The following is a 23,035-nucleotide window of genomic DNA, read 5'->3' as shown; positions in this document are numbered from 1 at the left end:
GTGCGTTTCCTATTATTGCCTATTTACTAGAGCACATTCATATTTGCTGTCCCAGTGAAGAACTACCATGACGATTCTGTCAGCAGGAATCGCCCTAGACTTCACTTTCTTCATCTCTGATTGCAATGGTTGCTGAGGAAACCTTCCACTCTGGGTTTGTTAAGTCTATGAAAATTTTCTGTGCTCTGCCCTATAATCTCAGGGATTTTCTTGGTCAAATTTAGAAGGTACGGTAAACTAACCTATGCTCTTGTGTGCACCAATACTCCGGGTACTAATTTACCTGGGATTCACTACAGAGCAATGGCACTTGCAACCATGATCTATAAATCCAATATTTTACCCAATTAGTGGGGAGAGCACCTGTGGGATGGGGAGATAACTTTCTAATGCCTCTCATATCAGAGTATATTGGTCTGAGTCATCCTTGGTTATAGAGTTCATAATACGCGTATGCACATAGGATTTGAAAAGTAGCTGAAGTACCTTGCTATCAGAAAGTCCTAAAGACATTTAAATAAATAATACCTATGATACTTTCTGGACATTTAACTGTTATTTAAAATAGAAATACAGAATCTTTAAAATACTTCCCAAGGTACAAGTTAGTTTAGACACAGGCTAAATTTACTTAGTATACAGTTGACATAGATTCATTTTCATTACTATTTTGGCTCTCGTTGTAGAAAAGCTTTTAAACACATTTTATAATTCAATGGAATAGAGTTGAATGTGTGCGTGTGCGTGCGAGTAAATATAGTATGATTAGTAACAAAATGCAAATTTGCATCTCTAAGTTCTTTTCGTTAACTACTTGCAACCCATTAAATGCAGGACAACACGGACATCATATCACTTGTGATTTCAACATGACAAAGATGAGTTGACTGTAAAATGTTTGATGCTGCATTTTGAATAGTATCATTAAAAATATTTTCTTTACAATCTGAATTCCTATGGTCTTCCGTTGCTTAAGCATACTAGTTTGAAAACACTGGCAAAGAGCTCACTTTAGCGTGATAGTGTCCCTGTCTTTTAGGTGGCTCTATTTCAACGTCCTCTACTACATACTTTGAAAAATAAATCTTAAGAGTGCTAATCTAGAGCTCCTTTTGTCCCCTTACCTTCACATAGTCAAATCATTCAATCAAACAACCCTCTGCACAATAAACTGGATACAATTTAAGTTAGACATTCAACAGTAACTTGTTCAAGTTAAAAAAAAACCCGAACGAACAGAAGCGCACTCCCAGTCGACTTGCCTGGGCTTCCTGAGGCATTTGAGACGCGTCTACTTTGTCAGCAATATACGCGGTCAACTGCTTGTCAATGGATGCGAGGGACTCCTGAATTACGTGCAAGGATTTTTCGATCTCCTGGGCAGACTGGATACTCTGTTCAAGCAACTTTTGCCTTCTCACAGCCTAGAGAGGAAACAAGAATGAATCAGTTAAACGTTTACTCGTTATTTTTCTGCAGACGTGCTGCAAAGGAAATACAGATGCTTCGACCATCACCTTTTTGTAAGACAGATTTCGCAGCTTCCTGCCACTCATTCAGCTCTACTTATAAAAATAGAAATAGAGAATAAGAAAAAAAGGGACAGAGCGCAGAACTACAGTATCAGGAATCTCTTTAGGACAAAACCACAATATTATGTACATTGAGGAAAGAGACTGGAAAAAAACATTAGTAAAATCATCTCAGTCATTGCAGTCTGTCTGTTCTCAGGCTGAATGCTCCTCCTGATCTCATTACATAGTTGAAGAGATTTGGTTTACTTAGAATAGGTTCATCGTCAGCACAATCCAATCTGAGACAGATAATCCCCTTCCACCAGTGAGACCCATATACAATCTGCTCCAAATCAGCTCCTTTTCAAAAAAGGAATTTTAGATAACCATCTGGTTAAATATTTATTTGCATACTATTTCAACTGGTTTTGCATGGTCTTTTTCCCCCTACTTATTTTTTCACAATTTGGATTATGGAAATTGCTTATACAATTGGATTTCTGTTACTGCTGAAGTAGAACAAATAATAAGTAATCCTAATATAGCTGCAATTAATCTTGATTGTTGCTATAAGTATGATTAGAATAATTTAATACTTTTTAGTTATAAATAGCATGCTGAACAGATCACAGAGTCTCCCTTCAAGGATCTGTTCACCTTTTAAAAAGTAGTCATGAGAGTAAGGAGCCGGGTAGGCAACTTTTTGAGAATTCCTTAAATAATGCATCCTATCAAGTGTTGTCCCTTGTTACACAATATATAGGCATAATTACCTGGTACAAAGGAGCTATCCTTCCCACAGACCGTGACTGGGGTTTAAAAATGATCCTGCTTTTTATATTCCATAAAGACTATTAGACTATGCACAAACATTTACACAAAATGGAATAAAAACTTGAATATAAAACCTAAAATCATAAAACACTTAGAAGAAAACATAGGGAGTAACCCTTGATATCAATCTTAGCGATGTTTTGTGGATTTGACTCCAACAGCAAGGGAAACAAAAGAAAAATAAACAAATGGGACTAAGAAATATTACAAAGCTTCTGCACAGCAAAAGAAACCATCAATAGAATAAAACCTACCAAATGAGAAAAGATATTTGCAAATGATGCATCTGGTAAGGAGTTAATATCCAAAATTCAGTGTCTGACAGAAGTAAGGCCTGCTTGAGTGTGGTTGGTAGGGTAATAATATGGGTGTAATGATTTATAGTTTTAATTTGAACATTTCACCTAAAATGTCCTATGGTGTGCTTGAGTGTGATATTGTTATGTTACAGAATGACATGCTTATGATTTTGTAATAAAAGATTTTGTAATAAAAGGGGTGTTATTTGTGCCAGACCCTGTATATAAAGAACTCATCCATCTCAACAACAACAAAAAAAGAAATGATTAAAAAATGATTGGGAAATCTGAATAGATATTTTTCCAAAGAAGATGTACAGATGGCCAGCAGACACATGAAAAGGTGTTCAATATCACTAATTATGAGGGAAATGCAAATCAAAAACCACACCTGCTAGCATGACAATTATCCAAAAGAAACAGTGCTGGTAAGGGTGTGGAGAAAAAGGAACCCTCGCACACTGTTGGTAGAAATGTACATTGTACAGCCACTATGGAAAACAGTATGGAGATTCCTCTATTAAAAAACACAACTACCACATGACCCAGAAATTCCATTTCTGGGTATTTATCTGAAGAATATAAAAACGCCAACTCAAAAAGATAGATGCATACTTACGGTCATTGCAGCATTATTAACAATAGCCAAAATATGGAAACAATCTGTACGCCTATTGATGAATGAATGGATAAAGACGTGGTTATACATACTCAGCCGTAAAAATTGTAAAGTCCAGCCATTTGCAACAACATGGTATCATGGCATGTGAAACAAATCACATGAAAAATGAGAGAGACCATATGATTTCACTCATATATGGAAAATAAAAAACAAAAACAGAAACAGACACATGAACAAACAAAACAACAACAAAAAACTCCTAGAGGCAGATGACAGATTGGTGGTAATCAGAGGGGTAAAGGGGGGTCAATCATATAGTCACAGTTGGAAAGTAAACTTTTGGTGGTGAGCAAATTGTAGTGTACAGAGATGTCAAATTATAATGTTGCACACCTGAAACTTACATAATGCTATAAACCAATGTTACCTCAATCGAAAAAGAATATTAGACATTACACAAAGAATATAAATGTTGGGTCTTAAAAGATATGCATGATGTCATTATTTTTTAATAGAACCTACTTGGAACATGGTGTTACTCAGCTAATGGTCATGAAGGTAAAGGCATCTGGACCAAGGGCAAAAGGAGCTGAAGTCATGTGATGCTGCGGGAGCGGGAGGGCATTCCCAGTGTTTATATCTGCCTTATCAATCTTCCGGATTGTGTCCTAGGCTTTCCTTTCTTTGCGTTCTACCTATACCCTTAGTTCCAAGGGCACCTCATAAGCGGACAACTCTCAACTCAACATTTCCGGTCCAGATTTCCCTCTTGATCTCCAAACGTGCATACAGATCACCCTGATTGACATGCCCACTTGGACGTCCCATAGCCACCAAAACTTCACAATGCAACCGAATCCAGTCCCATTGTGTCCCCTTCTAATTTATTTTCCACTTCCTCAACTTGGCTCTGCCCTTTCTCTGCATTTTCCCAATTTCAGTGATTTACAATTAATCGTTGCCTCCATTAGGCATAATTCTAGATCGTACCTCTTCCTCTATCATACCTTCACCATTTTCCTTTTAATCAGCCAATCGGCCATTCTTTCTTCTGCCTCCTAATATTTCTTGCTTCCTCCCTTTCTCTCTCTCCTCACTGTCTTTACTCTGGTTAAAGTCACTACCATCTCTTGCCTCGAACATGATACCAGCCTCTTGGCTGACATCCTACACTGTCACTACCCATCTGCAAAGCAGTGACAGCATGTTCTTTCTAAAAGGAAATTATGGCTCTCTGCTTAAAATCTTCTAGTGATGTTTTCTCTTTAGGATAAAAGCTATACCCTTAATATGGCTTTCAAGTTCCTTCTGAGTCCCTGCTGGCATCTCCTCCTCCTTGCGCTTAGCTATACAGAAATTTCATTTTTTATTTCCCAGGACACATGACGTCCCTCTTGATACTTGGCCTTAAACATGCTGTTTCCTTTTCCTAGAACAATGCCAGCTCCAACTTCCCTTTCTTAGCTAATTTACATTTATCCGTGGAGGCTCACTGTGGAAATGCAGACATCTCCCTCCAGGAGGCTGTTCTCGACACCCTGCGTGCTCTCATGCACCTTGTATTTCTCACTTAGCATGTATTACGCCACACTGATTTTCCATCAATTGTCTTTCTCTACTTTAGCCTATAAGTTCTCACGAGGATAGGGACTGTGGCTGTCTTTTTCATTGTTCAACACCAATTCCTAGAAAAAAGGCCTGATGCCCTGGCTGCTGTGGCTCAGTGGATTGAGTGCCGGACTGGGAACCCGGAGGTCGCCGGTTGGATTCCCAGTGCAGGGCACATGCCTGGGTTGTGGGCCAGGTCCCCGGTAGCGGGTGCGCGGGATGCAACCACACATTGATGTTTCTCTCCCTCTCTTTCTCCCTTCCTTCCCCTCTCTAAAAATAAATAAACAAAATCTTTCAAAAAAAAAAAAAGCAAGAAAAAAGGCTTGTAGTTTTACGACTGGATGAATGGTATAACAAGGCTCTTTAATGAGAAAGCAAAGAAGGGTTGAAGTAGTCAAAGACAAAAAAATACAAGAAATTGGCAGGGGGAAAAAAAAAAAAGGTCACCACTACTCAGAGATATATAACAGGACTTCCTGGCTTGCTTTTTTTTTCTTTTCTTTTCTTTCTTTTTTTTTCTTTTTTAGTATTAGAGGTATCAGAATAGGACGGAACATTATTTGGAGCAAACTTTATTTCTATTAAAATATTCTACCCAAATCGGTAACCAAGGCATTGCCCTGCACTCTTTATCAAATATAGTTTCCTATTTTTTCAGTCAAAACTTCAGCTAGAGGTTAGATCACATACTAGGTCAGAGAACGCTGCTCATGGCTATAATCAAAGCTCTCTGTGTTGCAGAAGAATATGTCTACAGCCTACTGAGAGTTTCTCCAGAGAAATGGAGTTTTCATAATAACATTTCACCATTGTGACAGGCGGCTGCAGAAACCTTCCAATCACAGTGTGTAGACGCTGGCTACGGAGGCACTGTTTAAATTTGGTCCTTTTTCTGGCCAAAGGCAAGAACAGTCTCCCTTTTTGTGTGCATGTAGAATGGTAATACAACTGGATAGGATATAATATGGCAAAATGTTGAAGAACGTATCTAGCCTCAAAATTAGTTTTAGAAACCCAACTTTTCTATTCACGAGAGTCTCTGGGCTGAAAGGAATGAAACGGCCTAAGAGACGATGGCAGAGCTGACCTTAGGTGGGCTGGTTCTTTGCCCGGCCTGACAGTCAATAAAAGAGACTGGTTTACTCAGATTCTTTGATTATCTCACCGAGTGAAAAGACCTGATGTCAATCTAAGTGTGCAAAATTCTTTGAATTAGTCTTGGCATAAGCTGCCTTCTACTTCTAAGCATCTGATTAGGCAGACTCTGGTGGGATGCTAGGCTGGGGATTTTCCAGGACTCTCTGCCCACTTGACTTGTGCTCTCATTGAATGAAGTCAGTAAGAAATCCTGAACCATAATTAAAATTTTGTTGCCATCCCAGAGCATGGACCAACCGTTGCTTTAAAGTGTTATTTCATGCGTTTAGCTAATCTGCTCAGTAATAAGAGGAATCATATAGCTAGACAGAAGCAGCAAGTGTGAGGAGAATTAGAAAGACATTAAAAGACTGGAAATCAACAGCAACTTTAAATTTGGAAAATTGAATCCTAGTAATAATTACCAAGAAAACACATAATGAAAAAATTTAAATTTGGTTTTCAAGAGAAAAAAAAGAAAACTAAGTTAAAAACATCAACATACATGAAAAAAAATTATTATTCCCTCAAAGGTGTTCTGCAATAGAAAATTAAGTCTACTAATTTCTGTTGGCCATGGAAAGTTGTCTTTACAGTGCTGGTTTGTCGCATTCTTATATTTTAAATAAATTGTTAACCTGTGTACCTCGATATTACACACATGTAAGTCAGAGCGCAGAGTGCCTAAGAAACTGTGAAAAAAATATTTTCATTTGTTCTGGGAGAATACATTTTTCATGTGAAATAAAAACTGGAAATTTGAACCCAAATATGAAGGGGGGCCCCCAAATTCCATAATTATCTTCTGGAGGGTGGGTCCCTTGCGTGTAGTACAGGCTTCCCCCAGTAGGTGAGTGTTCTAGGAACCCATCTGTATCAGTTACCAGCTGACATTGTTGTAAGAGGTTGCATTTGGCTTCAGTGAATTTTTTTGAAGACTCTTTCAATGCTTTTTTTGCCCATTTCATGAGGGGTGAGTTATGAGTGTATCTGCCCACACCGCACTGAGTGTTCAGCAGCTTTTAACCAAAAACAGCATGACCCCCATGAACCACCCTCCCTCTTCACCTGATCTTGCCCCCGGCGACATTTTTTTCCCCTGAATGAAAAAAGTCCTCAAAGGGAAATATCTTGCCAATGTGGAAGAGGTGAAACAAAGTATGGCTGAAGCACTAAAATACATCAAAATTAACAAGTTCAAAAAATCTGTTTTGAGCTGTGGAAAAAAAGTCTCAATAGGTGTATTGTATCAGGTGGAGAGTACTTTGAAGGTGACTGAAGTTTAAACATGTAAGAATAAATATATAACTTCTCATAAATAGATTCTGGTTTTGTTGGGTTCCCCCCCTCATAAATGTATTTAAAATATAATGCAGGCTTAAAAACAGAGAAAAACCTAGACAAATTATCCCAATAACATTTTACAGATCACCATTCATTAATGGGGCTATACATCATTACTATACTTACTAATTTTAGTAACAATTTTTATTTCATGAAAGAGGTGATAGTTAAGCTCCTTAGGAAAGTGGTTGTTTTCACTATTAAAACAGGACTTCCTGAGAAAATTATTATAAAGATATAATTCCCTTACAGTTAAGCTTTCTAGCCAGCAACAAATACTTATTTAAGCACATAATATATTGAAGCATTAAATTATAAACATACTCTCTCACTACAGGAAGACTGCCACCGAACCAGAAAAAAAATCTAGTAGAATGCAAGGATGAAACGTTTTTTTAGCCAAAGAAAGAGAGAAGAAAAATAATCTACGTTAAGTTAAACAAGGCCAAAGGACAAAATTTTTTGTCCAAAATTTCCCATCCTACACTGACTGCCATTTCCTTCTCGGTCACACACTCCACGAATGAAAAAGATATATGCAGAGATTGAAAAAAAAAAAGGGGGGGTTTACTTACGTAAAGAAATAGTTCAGAGAAAGTTAATTCGCAACATAGCAAGAGTTGGTTTAAGACCATAAAAAATGCCTTTCTTCCAACAGCTGTGGGATCCAGAAGTAGGAATGGGAGAAACTTTGTTTTTTCTTTTATGAGTGTGTGTTATTGTTTTACTTGCTCTGCTTTTTTAGGTGGAAAAGGAGGAAAAGAGAATTCTGATGCCTGAGAGATGACTCTGGAGGACCAACTTGCTACAAGTCTCATGAAGAGATTTGCCTCAGGTACCTCTTTGTTGTGGACCCCTCGAGGAGGGTGCGAAAGTGACGGCAATCCCATGGAATGGTAAGCGGAAGTGTGCGAAAGGTGCACTTCGATCTGTTAGCGTCTTTCACAAACCTTTGTTTTAACCCAATTATGTAATAAATATTGCCTGTTTGCTTACTTACTATCTGCTGAGCATCAGGGGCTCTCAGTTTTTCTTTTTGAATTACTGCATAGAACCAGGTTTAGCATTGTAAAATTTACCCTTCCTTTGGTCTGTACTAGAGATAGTATTGATATTTTGAGAATCATTAGCATATAAAGGATATTTAAAGCGAAGATGCTCCATAAAATATCAAAAGGAGTGAGCGTAGAAAGAAAATGTTCAAGCTTAAAAACTGTTTTATATACACCTGGATCCGGCTTGCCAAAATATGTCCTCAGAATTTTTCCTTCTATATTTATGAGTAAAATTGTCATGGGAGTTTCCCTCTTGTACAACTTGCGTCAAACTTCGGTAAAAGGTCTTACCTTTTTCAGCCTGTCTGAATCAGCTTGGGATGGCATAACAAAATACCAAATATTAAGTGGCTGATACAGCACACGTATACTTCTCACAGTTCTGGAGGCTTAAGAGTCCAAGATGAAGGTGTGCACAGATTCAGTGCCTGGTTTGCAAATGGCCGCCTTGCTAGATCCTTACAGGGCTGACAGAATCATCTTTCTCGTATCTGTTCTTATCAGGGAGGGCATCGCAGACTTTCTTTTAGAAAGGGTCTGCTGGGGTAAAATCCCAGTTTCCATTTCTCTGATAATATCTAATATTCCCACTGTTCTTAGTAAATCATTTTGCTAGGTTTTGAGTTCTAGGCTGATAGCAATGTTTTTCTCAACAGCTTGAACATATTCCCCTGTTGGGTTTTTTTTTATTTTTTTTTAAATTTTCTGATTTGTTTGTGGTAGTTAAGAAGTCTCACGTCAGTCTAAGTTTCATTCCTTCAAAGGTTATCTGCCTCACTTCTCTGGTTGCTGATTTATCATTGTCTTTGGAATTCTGCAGTTTCACTGTGATATGTTAAAGACCAGATTTCTATTTATGCATTCTGTGTGTTACATACTGTGCTTCCTGGTTAATTGAATTTTGTAACTGGCTCTGGAACATTTTCTTCAATATCATTTGCATATTCCTCCTGATCCATTTTCTTTATTCTCTTCTTCACGACCTCCCATAAGACATAAATTAGGCATTCATAATCTACCTGGTATCTTTTGCCTTCCTACTCAGTTTTTTTTTTTGCCTTCCTTCTTAGCTTCTGGTAGTACATCATATTACATTTCAATTTTCTCTTAACTCATTTTTCTTCAACTCTTTAATATACATTAAACATATCCATTATTTTTTTAAGTTCTAGAATGTTAATTTTAGTAGTTTTACTTTGATCTTTTCCCAATCTCCCTCACCAACTTTTAGTGTTTTATTCTTTATTCAAATTTCAGTATCATTTATTTCTTCAAAAATTTACATATTTATTGTACACTAGTCAACTAGCAATTTTAATATCTGAAATGGTAAACAAGTTGCTCTAAATTGCTAAGTGTTGTACATGATCACTTCATGATGGTGTGTCTTCTTGTGGTTGTGGGGATTCTTTTATCATGAGTTCAAATTTTACTGAATTTAATCTGTGAGAATACTCAGGGGATTTTTCTTTCTAAACAATTTGAATTGGATTTTGACTAGTTCTAGGGTGCCACCACCCAGGAACTACTTTAACTTAATCTCTTGTCTTAGGGATTCCTTGATCCTTATTGGAAATATACACTCCAATAGAGAGCCTCCCAAGAATAGACCTACAGTCACAAATTTTCAGAAGAGGTAATTATAATTATTTTTACTATTACTTCTAGATTCAGAGCAGGAAGATGGATGGGCATATTTTTGTACTGGCGCCCTCTACAGATACACAGACCATCATCCCCTGGCCATGATATGTAGGATTTAGTTCAGCTCCCTAAGTCTCCTTGAGCCTGAGGCTCAGATTTCACTTCAATCAAATGTCTTAATTTGTGCAAAATCTGGGTTGCTAGTATTAGTTTTTAACCCCAGGGCGATGTAAGGGTCACTGCTCATAGTTGCATTACTTCTACGGTTTCAGTTTCCTCCATTATTTTTTTTGTCCTGGCTCTCAAAGGTTTACTCATGCTTCCTCACAAGAGAGTGAACCTCCCAGCATCCTGCCGTTCTGCGGAGGGCATTTTTGAATACTCAGCCTGCCTTGCCCCTGAGAATGGAAGTCGGCCCCGTGCCATCATCTGTGAGGTGAGATAATCGAATCTACCTCATAAAACTAATGTGAGGCTTAAGTTTTCTAGCACAAGTACTGACAGAGAAATGTATTCAATAGATAGTGGCTATAAGTATTAATTTTATTCTAGATTTATATTTTCTAAGATGTAAGTATATTCACAGAATCATATTATTTAATTTGACAAATGGCTTTCTAATAAAAGTTTGACCTCATGAGTAATATACTGTCTCTTCTTTTCCTGGATTACTTTACAGTTTTCCTTCAATCAGTATTTGTCTATCCTGGTCTATCTATGGTAAGGTAGGCCACGACACTGAGTGAACTCAATGTCATATTACCTGGAACAATTAATAGGTCCCTGAAGCTACCTATCATCAAAGTCTCAAATGAAACAGAATTAACCAATTTAGATTTTTCTTCTTCTCTTTGACTCTGTCTGGTATATAATGTCAGGTGAAAGGACTTATAGATGACTATGAAAAAGACAGAAACACAAGAAAGATGAAATAATCACTCATCAAAAGAACTGATGAAGGCTCTGGAATTCAAGATGTGTGATTTTAACATTTAAGACTTCAGAATGTTTTATTTTAATTAGTCATCCATAATACTTTTTATCTTAAGCTGATAGAAATTGGAACACTGCTTAATTGTACTATTCACTTCTTATCAGGCAGCCTTCGATTCTATTTTATTTTTTAATGCTCACATGAGGACTTTTTTTTTTATTGCTTTTAGAGAGACAGGAAGGAGAGACTGAGAGAGAAACATTAATGTGCAAGAGAGACTTTGATCAGCTGACTCCCATACACACCCCGATCAGGAAATGAAACTGCAACCTAGGTATGTGCTCCAACCGGGAACTGAACACCCAACCGTTTGGTGTGAGGAAGGACATCCAACCAACTGAGCCACACAGGCCAGTGCAGACAGCCTTTGATTTTAATATAAAGAAAGGACCACTGACAGTGGAGATATTGCGGTCAAATGGTCATGTGCCCAAGCTAAAGCACAAGGAAAATTGGGTCTAAATGCTCAGTAGCCTCTCGCTAGCTTCATGGCTTTTAATACCCTTTCCACGTCTATGAAATAGGCATGGAAAAGACCTTATATCATATGCTATCATATGAACAAATAAGAAAATTCATTTCAGACACAGCAGTGCTTGAGCCTTTGTAACCATTATACTATTACATTGCTATTATTATGCATTTTGCTGTACCACTAACACATCTTCTGTAGCTTGCTTACTCTGTACTGGGTTGTAAAAAGTAGATGATTTGGTATGATTTTTGGAGTTGTTTCCTGGTTTGATAACCATCTTTCAACTCATTACTGTGAGTAGAAAATATAGTGCCATATGATTATGAAGAGTGAAAGATGCCTGTTGAAGGAGCGCAACTAATTTATTACTTATCTGAATGCAAAGTCACACTCTGAAATTAGAAAAGGGATCTAGCATATCTCTTTTAAATATTCATAGGCAATAAAAACTCTGGCTGTTTGATTGATTTAGCAGGCAATTGAATGTTACCTTTGCTCTGCATAATTGCATCTATAAGAAACATTAGGTAGGCGATAAAAAAAAATCCACAAACCTCTGACATAGGCGTTTAATTGAGAAGAAAGTGGACCGAGGCTCACCTTCCAGTGAAAGGGCACTTTCTTTATTAAGGGAAAAACTGGTTTTGCTTTAGCCAACAAAGAAAATTTAAAAAATGATGGCTTTAAACAAAATTCAGGATGTTTGACTATAGCAATCTAACATACAGCATGGATTTTTTAAAAAATAAATCAATTTAAAACCTCTGTTACTGTAATTATTTTATTTCACTATACCCTTCGATAATTTATCCGAAGGCTCCATCTACATTGTATCAAAACACCAGTCTTTTCAACTAAATTATCTATGGGAACATGAAAACGATTTATTTAGCTAACACATTATTAGGTGTGTCTCTATTACCTAAGTAGTTTGGAATTGATCAAAGCACCAAGATTATACCCTGGGAGACAGGAAAACCCTGTTACTACCCATCGTTTTAACTCAACGGCATATCTTTAAAGTCACATCAGCTTATTAAAGACAAGCACAGCAGAATTTGAGAAGGCTCTTATCTCTAACATGACGTGGTTTTCATCAAAGCTATAACACACTGCATATGCTTTATATGCCAAATTACTCACAGGTGGTATATTTTCCTTGCCAAATTACTTCCTAGGTATTTTCTATACCCACAGCCGGGACTGACAGTGGTTTCAAGCTTCTTTATTTCAAGTTTATTTATTGTTACTATAGCATTCTGCTTAATTGATCATTGAAGTAGAAATGCAGAACTTCCCATTTTAATACTTCCGTCAGTCTTCTGCATTTTACTTAAATGATGGAGGCGGGTCCATTTCATTGTTTCTCACACTGGAATATGTGTATTTGTCTATCCATGCTCTTGGTGGGGGGTGTGCTTTGAAGGCATGTATTCAATACTATAGCATACAGCCTTGTAAAAATAAAAATGCTGATCATTTATTGAATATGTACTATGTTCCTGGCACTGTAGAAAGCAGTTTCTATGCAGTATTTTTCATTGTTCTCAGGAGAACTCAATGAAACAGGACATTACCACAAATAAGGTATGGGGGCTTGAAAATATTGCCCTGGTAGAAAAGCCAGTGAGGTGAGAGGGATGTGCCAGTCATCAATTTTATTGCCTTTCACAAGAGAGCACAATGACCTCTTGGTGATCCTGGAATCTCTCTGCCAGCTGGCATGCTAAGCTTTGTCTGTAGAGGGTGCTGGAGTGACACTGGGGGAGGTAAATGTTTCCTTGCCTCTGTGTTTTTACTTCTTTCTTGCTCCTGTGGCCCTGGTTTGGCTTGGGGGCTGCCCGGTGGAGCTCACCTTGTCTGTTCCCCACTCCCTCCCCATAAACCTCGGCAGCACCTTCTACAACTGTCTTCTGACAAGTTCTTTGGGTGTCCCAGTGGCAAGTTCAGCATGAGTGGTGAGTCCATGGGAAGCTTCCTGAAAGCCCCAGCTGGTTTTCCCAAGTTCAGCAGCACCTACTGCAAACAGCTTCCCAGCAAACCCACTGGGCACCCCATCCGATTTCCTGGTAAATTCTATACCATCCCCATGGGTGACTTCTCTACGAATTTTGAGAGCACCTTCCTCCAAATTCCCGTCATACAATCTTCAGACCCTGACTATGTAGGAGCTCTGGGTCAGGTCAACCTGGTGAACTTTTTTGCCCTCTCATAGGCTGGAAATACACTCCTTCCAAACAGGTTTTAGACCCCTGCCTTGGGTAGATCTCCTTGCTTTCCAAGTCAGTCCCTTCCTTGGGTCCTATTCCTCAGCCGTAGGGTGTTCTTTTGAGCTCCCTTCTATTCTCTCTTAAAAGTTAATTCCCAGCAAATAGGTCATAGCTATTGGTATTAAACCTTCCCTATGCAACTTTCTGTGTAGTTTCTGTGACATGTCTGATAGTGTCTAATACAAGGGGCTATTCCAATCCAAGTTTTTCTGACTCAATACTCAAAGTTTTAACCACTCAGTTTGGACATAGCAGAGTAGTTGTTCAATAAAATTTTGTTGTTGAGTTGAATTATTATTTATTTGGGAGAAACACCAGGTTCCACACAAAAGGCCTTTGAAATATGAACACATAAGGAGTGTTGGTAATACTAAGGGTTTGTAAGAGTAGTATGTAAATGAGGCTGATGCCAAGACCATGTTAGAGAGTTATCTATTCCTAAGCACAGAAGAGAGAAATTCTGAATGCAGCCAAAGATTAAAATTGAGGTCTTTTCTTAGCCTCGCCAACATTGGTTTTACAATGTGTCTTGATTTTTTGCTTGAACTACAATTTCTCTCCTGACACTAACATACAAATAATAAAAGCAAGCTTTAATTCCATGTCAAAATACAAATTGAAATGACCTATGATTTAGTTGCCACCTAGGAATATCTACTTCAACTTAAGTCCAGTAACAGTGCCAGAAGAACAAAATGCCAAGGGCCTGATTGGAATCCCCCTTTTCCACACTGATATGGATAAAGGGACCACTCCACAATGACAGTGGCAGGATGAAGGATTTCTTGGGGGCTCACTGCTGACACCTTCACTCTGATCTGCCCCGCCACCACCTACTTCTCTTGAGGATTGGACAAAGTCCTACTCAGGACTTCTTTCCTTTCAATTCAAAACATGATCGAACTTGTCACCCACTTAATTAACAAAAGGTCTCCCACACACCTTTCCAGCTACCATCCCCACCTAGGAACTTCCTTTCCCTTCACAGCCAACTCTGCACAAGGACACTGCTCACTTGCTTTCCTCCCTTCTTTCTCTCTACTGTCTTCTATAATGCTCTGTCCCCAGAGTCTCTCTTCTCCTGGGGAAACTCCGTCAACACTGCTTTCGTCGGGGTCATGAGTGATGTCCTTTTGGCCCAATTCCATCTTTTTTCAAAGTTTTTTTTAATGGAAAATTATTTTTCAATTACAGTTCCCATTCAGTACCATTTTGTATTGCTTTCAGAGGCACAGCATAGTGGTTAGACAATCATATACTTTACACAGCAATCTCCGCAGTGGTTCAAGTACCCACCTGGCCCCATACATGGTTATTACACTATTGTTGACTATATTCCCTATGCTGTAATCTTCATCTCTGTGACTATTCTGTACCTACCAACTTGTACTTAATCCCTTCACCTTTTCCACCCAGTCCCCCAAGTCCCCTTCAGGGGATGCCCACTTTTGTCTTCCTCTTACCTGGCCTTGCTCTTATATTTGACATATTTTTCATGACTGCTCCTCCTCAGCACCCTGGTTTTCACTGGAGTCTCCTCTGCCTCTTTGACCGTGTCTTCTCATCTCCTTTGGAGACTCTGGATCCTTTGCCTAAAACTTGATTTGGGCTATAACCCCTAAATTATGTCCATGATTCTTTTTCTTTTTGTTTTCCTTGAGTGATCTCATGAACTCTACAGTTGTGACTGGCATGTAGCCTGATCACACCCCTATATGTACAACTAGTGTGAATCATTCTCCTTAACTTTGGGGCTGGATATCTCTCTCGTAGTGGATTATGGGATAGCCCCACCTGGATGCTCCGTAAGTATTGTGGCAAACCCAGTGGGGGCCCTGCGACGTGGCCCTTTAACCTCATAACCCCGGAGGCCACCTAAGTTCTCAGGGCCAGTTGCTGCACATACTGCTAGATTCCTCCCTTGAGCACCCGTATTTCTCAGTTATCTTGCATTCGGCAGCCCAGAATATCCTGGGATTTTACGCACCCAAGGGCAATCCTCAAACGGAGATTGAGAACAATCAATGGATAAGCATTCCGGCTTCTGTTAGATCATGGGGCAATTGTCAGTGTGCTCTGTAACATGGACGTTCTACATGATTACTTTACAGCCCCCAGTGGGACTGAGCTGGGTGGGAACACAATGTTAAAAGCACCCTTCCTTCATCGGCCTTCCAACCTCTCATTCCCACTCTCCTCACTCCCTCGCTTGTCCTTGTTGGTATCATCTCCCAGATTCACTACCAACATTTAAGCGCTTCACTCGCGGATGGCTTTTGGTTGGTGACAACCTTAAGCAGGTGCCTCAGGCTCCACAGGGGGTAAAAACTGACACCTGATCGTCTGCCTCCATACTTGCTTTTTTTCTAATTTCTCAATAATTTCTCTAATTTCTAGTTTCTTGCTGATAACAAAATTCAGATACCCAATCACCTAAAACAGAAACCTAGAGGCTCACCAAACATTTTTTTTTCATTTTCTCTGTGCCTTGCCTTCAACTGAGCTAAAAAGAGCGCTACTTCCTGTGTCTCACGGCCTGCAATCCCCCTTCCTCTCTTTCCACCACCCCCTGCCCACGGGTACTCAGAGGTCATGCAATCCCGTCGTGGCATCTTTCCTCTCCTTCTCCCTTACATCTGACCCCCTTGGGTGGCTCCCTGACGGCACACTTGCAGACCATCCTATCTGTGAGGCATAGATCCCCCTCGGCCATCTTGCTCATGCCTACTGGCTCGGTCTCACCTTTAGCTACCCCCCTTATTTGAATTTCATGCTCCGGAAAACCCAGAAGGTCTGCAGATTTGCATATGGAGTCACCCTCACACTTCCGATTCTGTGCATGTGTTGGTGTCCACCCGCCTGGAATTGCCCACCCACATGTCCCCAGTTGGCTGTGTCCTACTCTCACTTGTAAATGTTCACAATAATTCACACGGCATCTGCCCAGGGAAAGCTACTCCCAAAGTCTTCCTGTGCCAACCCGCACGGGTGTGTGCACCTCTTCTGTGTTCTCCAATGCTCTGTGGTAAGTTCTAACACAACGGTTTGCGCCTTGTAAGTATATTATTTGTTTAGAAATATATTATCTGTTTTTGTGTCCTAATCACAGTAACAAATCAAGAAGCTTTTGCTTAGCTAATCAATATCTGTAAGTAACAAAGGATAGGCACTTTTTCTTACTTATCCACAAATCTTAGAACAGTGTCTTACATGTTGCAGATGCACCTCGTAAATGGGTCAGAAGCTAAACTTCATCATGAGCTATTTCTTTCTTCCTGACAGACAATCCACTCTTGATTTAAGACGGTGTATGCCAAACATTGTCTGATTGGGACAAGTACGGTATGTTATTTTTTCATTTTCATTTCAAAAATGCATACCATGTGTAAAAATTTAAATATAAAACTATAAAAACTCTTTTGTATTATTTGAGAAGAACAAACGGTATCCAATATCTTGGGTACTAAGAGAATCACATGTATTATTAACAGAGTACATGTGACCATAACAAATGTGTGTGTGTATGTAAGTTCATAGAGAAAGAGACGAACAGACAGAACGAGACGGACAGAGAGAGGCAGACAGATATGAGAATACCTACACATATTGCTTAACTGTGTAAGAAAAAGAACTTTGCAATCAAAGAAGGCCTGAATTTGAACACCAGATTATTCACTCATTTGTGGATGTGAGCATGTCACTATATTTGCTATGTCTCAGTTTCCTGTACAAACCCCTACTTGAAAATGTTTTTTTGAGACAAAAATGATAGAATAAACATGTAAATATGTCAGCCATGTCTAGCACGTGACAGTTTCTAAAACATGGAAGCTGAGCTAGTATTTAAATATTCCTCATTTTATTTGAGGAGCCTAAAAGTATTTGCTAGAGGTTTATGCAGATCAGTTGAAAGGGATTTTTCACTCTCATCATCATACCTCTTCATGTAGTTCTCTCCACCGAGAATTAAATGTCTCAAGTTCCTCATTGATCAGTTCATCCATGACTCCACCATCTGTTAGGGTCTGTGCCAATATGCGAATCTGATTCGGGTTATCCTCTGAATGTTGCATCAAATTGTCAAGTGACTGAAACACAGTTGCAATAATTACTAGTTTTTTCTTCTTTTTCTAAATACATTGAATTAATACAAAAAGCTCGGCGTCTTCTGATTTTCATGAAATTAAGTCATAAACAATTTAAAACAATATTGAGTTGGGATCATAAGACATGAAAGATCGCTGTTATTTCAAATAATACAGGGTGGGGCAAAAGTAGGTTGCAACTGTTCATATGGAGAAGAATACAATGATTAATAAATAATAATACAAGAATAAACTCTGGGTTCCTCGTACTCACAACTGCAAACCTACCTTTGCCCCACCCTGTATTTTGTTGCTGTATGTAAATCTTCCTGGGCTTACGGCAAGGTTGTGGAATGAGGCACTGAAACACGATTCACAGCTACCTCCTTCTTTGATGCCCTCTACCCTAAAACCTGGAAAAGTAAAATACTCGATTTCTCTTATAGCTACTGATGGCAATGTGAGATGATACTGACAGCATATGTAGGTAGAAATTCAAGAGGTTCTCTTCCCAGATTAAAAAAAAAAAAGGCACAGTTTCTTTAAAAGAAAACCCTTTGTCCCTTGTCCTTCGCACATTTTACACACCTAGAGGTAAAGCAGCCATCTTTGGACTGGGAGCCAACAGAAATGAGAATGAGGTCCTTCCATCTAATCATTTAATAGGATAACTAGCTACAAGGCGCATGCTTTGTTTTGGACACTTTCCTTTCACTAATGCCGTGTAAGTTTGCTTTTGCGTTTTTGGAAGATGCACTGCATTACTATTCATAAGGAATGTCTGGTCAATGAACATCTCTAAGTAGGACAGGGCCAATATTAGAGTCCATGTGGGACCTCTCCCATTGTTCTTTGATACCTCTTCAGCTTTTTAATTCTCTTGTGAAAATAAGAAAGTTGGATACAATGCCATCCAGGTTTCTGCTGTGACATTCTAAGATCCCAATTATATTTTGTCTAAGGAAACATTTTGCATTTTCACATTTTGATTAAGTTATACACCTTATTTTAGCATATTTACACAGGGGATGAACCACGTATGGCTCTGCATACAATACATGTGCCAAAACTATATATTTGTTTTATATAAAGGAGTATGCAAAAGTACAAAAAAATGTATTAACTGAATGGCAGAAGTTCACATAAATTGAAGTTTACGCATGCAAACTGCTTCACTTTTACTTTTTAAAGGTCTTCAAAACAGAACTTGAGACAATACTAAAATTTGGAATGTACTAAAATGTATGAATATGTTAAAGACATATTTCTAATATCAAAGCATGTCCATTTAATACCTCAAAAAATTCCATAAGGTAGAAATTTATGGTTTTCAATACTTTAAAAAGTGTCCCAATACAATAAACGTAGCTTTTAAACTAGAAATAATATTTTACATTACTATCCTCTTTAGCCCTACTCCAAAAGGAGGAAAATTATGCATTCCAACTTGCTTTGTAGGTCTGTAGTAGATTTAAGCAGGCAAAAAAAATTGTCAACATAGAACTTAGTGAGGGAGCAAAAGGCAAATATCCTCTCTAAGAGGTTATTTAAATTCTTTCTAAAACCTTGAGACTGGAAGGTTTTTCAAGGAAACAAAAGCTTCCTCCAAAGTGCCAGTGGGGGAGGAGGAATGGCAGCGAGATTCTCTGTGTGGTGTTCTTGGAATTCGTTATTTGGTACTTGACATCTTTCGATAATGCCTCAAAACTGTCATTGGTTAGATTAATTTACGACTTACATCTAGCACCTCGGAGATTTCCTCAGTTCCACCAGGAATATTTTCAGTGGTTTTAAGTTTTAATTCCACCTCATTTAGCCACTTGTTTGCCTTCTCCAAATAGGACAGTAACTCATGCCAGCATGCCCAAACTTCCTGAGAAGGAGAGAAAGATCCCAGATGAAATATTGCGATAGAAAAGTGACAATGAGGCTTTGGCATTTCCATTTTTAAAACTTCTAAAAATATAGCATTTCTTTTACATCGTTCACCTTTCCTTTGCAGTAGATAATTGAAAATGCAACCAGTCATTTTGATCACTTAATATGTCCATAATTATAAATCATTAAGGAAATATTTTATTCCATGAATAAATTCAAGGTTCAGTGATTTACTTTTCTAAATAAAGAAATAATTCATCAACACTACTGTCTGGGAAACAGAAAAATAAAAGCACACCTAAAAATGCATATATAAACCCAACATCCCAACACATCAACTATTACCACTTTTCTGTGACCTCCTTGAAACTTCAGCACATATAAATTTGATAGTTAAAATTAAAGTATGGATTTAACTTCAGCACTTTTTTCACTAAACATTATACCACACAATTTTTCTGTAATAATAAGAAGACATTTTTAAGGAAAACCTAAGGTTACATTGAAGTGTCTATGGTTTTTTGTCTCTTTAACAACATTTACTTAACAGTTATATCATTTTTATTTTTGTGTGCTCTTATAAATTTGTGGTGAACATCATTATGTGTATGTATTTTTTCATATTTTAAATTATTTCCTTGTGGTATAGTATCACAAATATGACTACTACCTATCCCAAGGTACATGTGACCATGTAAAGTATTGCTACTTTACATGGCTTGTGATATATATTGAAAAAATTGATTAACGTACAGAAGGACTCATACCCTAAAAAGCAAATCTTTAAGATTGCTACCAGAATATATAGAAGAATATTTTTCTGATACTGGGATAGGGAAGGAAAGCCTGAAGTAGTATTTCAAAGAAAAAGATAAATGTGTATCCAAATAAACATATGAAAATACATTCAAACTCAATAATCAGGAGTAAGTAAGTCAGGGTTACAATGAGATGTTTATACCATGATGACTGATATATACATGAGAAACTATATAGTATAGGTTACCATTTTTGGTAATGCTCAAAACAAAATTGAGCAATATAGTGTTTAGGAATTCATATGTATGTGATAAAATATTTTTAAGCAAAAGAGTAATAAAGGCTAGTTTCTGGATCATGGTTATGTTTGTCAGGACAAATGAAGGAAGATGCAGTGGAGGATAAGAATATGAAAAGTCATTTTCCATTAGCTTTGAAATTATAAATATCAGGAAACCCAAAAAATACAAGAGTGCAATTACCACCACCTCTTACAGCACTGCCCTCCACCCCAACTTCTACGAAAAATGAAGGTTAGGAAGAAAGTGTTATTTTGGGGGAAGTTAAAATTCTATCCGAATCGCCGTATTTTCACCTCTGCTCCTAGCCCTGGCCAATGATAGAAGACACTCCCTCCCTACTTGACGAAAACTGTAAGTCTAACCTGCCTGGCCAGTTTATCAACATTGGCTTGGTGTTTTACATACAGTTTTTCAGAAAAAGTGAAATTAAGTATTTTGCTTTAAAAGATGATAGAAATCTTAAATGTGGGTCATTTCCAGCTCCTGCTGGACTACAGGCTGTCTTCCTTCTGGGCAAAGATCCCAGTGGGAAAATATAAATATCTCCTTCAATCCCCTAGGGTACTTTAGAGCTTTGAAGATAAGGAGACGCAATTGGTAATGAGTCTTATTAACTTTGGTGCAGATTGAGGTAATGAACTACCTTGCTGATTTAACCATCAGGATGGATGGCCTCTTGTGTCCTCGATGCATCTGAAGGACACAGCTGGAGAGGCTGAATGTACAGGCTTTAAAGGTCACCTTGGCAAAATAAAATATAGTCCTGCAGCCTGAATTGGAGCTGAAAGCCACTTAGAATAACAGTTAAGCTTAACAGTTTGGAACTTAAAATTACTTTGAAATCACAGAATTGAAATTGACTTTGAAGAGGGTACAAACAAAAAAAGGAAACTTCCTTTCCAAGTGGAAAACAGAGCTGATGGGGTAATGTCCCACGCTGCGTCAGCCATATTGAAATGCTGAATAAAATATGAAGGGAAACATTTCAAATTCATAGCTTATCTATGAAACAAATACAAAAAATCCCCAGGTGGCAGAAACAAAGAGGCAAGTTAGGCGCACAGGGAGGTTGGGTCAGAAATAATACAATAGTAATAGTAATAGTAATAGTAAGAAGACGAGTTAGAATAATAGCTGCTCACATTTACTGAGCACTAGGCTAAGTACTTTAAACAGAATACCTCATTTACTTTTCTCAACACCCTATGATACAGGTACTCTTTTTATGTTCATTTTACAGATAGGTGTATACAAGTTAAGCCCACGTCACAAGTTATAAGTGCCTAAGTGAAAAATCTGAGCCTAAGTATTCATATACCAGAGTTCATGTGCTTACGCAATCACTATGTCTCATATGTGACCATAAGGTGACTCGTAATTGATAAAAATCAAAAAAAGCAACTGACTTCCAAAGTCTTGCACTTCCCATTCAGCCTGGTGCAGAGCCACTGGTAGCTGCTGGTTAGAGTGTCAAGTTCCTTTTTTAAGGCCTCTTGTGCTGCAGGTGGAGCTTGAGCTATGACGCTATTCACGGACTCCGTCAGGAGCTTCACTTTGGCTTCTTTTTGCTGGGCCTCTTCTTTAGCTCTCTGAAAAATAAAGAATATTCTGTTAATACCAAGACAGAGACTGCCCTTCCAAAATGCATTCTTTAAAAAAAAAAAAATTACTGTTCTCCAGTTACAGTTCTCTCCATTCCCCCCGCCGCTATTCTCCCCTGCCCACCCCCCACTTCCCACATTCCCCTCTATCACGTAGTTCCTTCCCCACAACGCCTCTGTTAGAATGAGATTAATATAAGGAAATCCAATACTGACTCCAGTCACTTCCCTAAATTTAGCTTTTGTTAAAATTGGGAATTTGAAAGACAAAAACATCATAATCAGGACATAACAGATCTTTCATCAGAATAGTTGAAAAAGTAATCTGTATGTGGGTATGTATTTGTGGATATATATATTTCCCTATCTTTATCTACATGAAACAAGACATAAGTATTTCAATACCAAGTTCAAAAATATCTCACAGTCTACAACTGAAATCACTTAGATGGATGAATAATACTGAAATCAGTGCAAATATTGTTTAAATCCAAAGATAATTAATATAGAAAAGTCTTCATCCGGTAGTTGGGGCCATATTCCGATAAAAGGAAGTTCTGCTCAGTAACTGCCAACACAAAGGACAAAGAGGAGGAGGACAGCAGTCCCTG

At 38.2% G+C, this 23,035-nt stretch overlaps 1 protein-coding gene across 2 annotated transcripts in view; it reads right to left on the bottom strand.

Annotated features, from left to right (window-relative positions):
* DMD (dystrophin) overlaps nucleotides 1-23,035 on the bottom strand; it is a 1,878,371-nt gene that overhangs the window by 1,182,822 nt on the left and 672,514 nt on the right. For both annotated transcript variants that reach the window (XM_054566574.1, XM_054566573.1), the window contains exons 27-30: nucleotides 22,230-22,412; nucleotides 19,623-19,757; nucleotides 17,738-17,887; nucleotides 1,263-1,424 (exon numbers count right to left, since the gene is read on the bottom strand). In XM_054566574.1, coding sequence (XP_054422549.1) covers nucleotides 1,263-1,424; nucleotides 17,738-17,887; nucleotides 19,623-19,757; nucleotides 22,230-22,412 — 630 coding nt within the window. The remainder of the gene's footprint in view (nucleotides 1-1,262; nucleotides 1,425-17,737; nucleotides 17,888-19,622; nucleotides 19,758-22,229; nucleotides 22,413-23,035) is intronic.

Source organism: Pteronotus mesoamericanus, unplaced genomic scaffold, assembly GCF_021234165.1.
Source record: "Pteronotus mesoamericanus isolate MK-2021 breed Mesoamerican mustached bat unplaced genomic scaffold, CSHL_Meso_final contig_173, whole genome shotgun sequence".
Taxonomy (NCBI): domain Eukaryota; kingdom Metazoa; phylum Chordata; class Mammalia; order Chiroptera; family Mormoopidae; genus Pteronotus; species Pteronotus mesoamericanus.
Note: the sequence above shows the minus strand (reverse complement) of the source record. Positions and strands in the feature narration are given on the sequence as shown.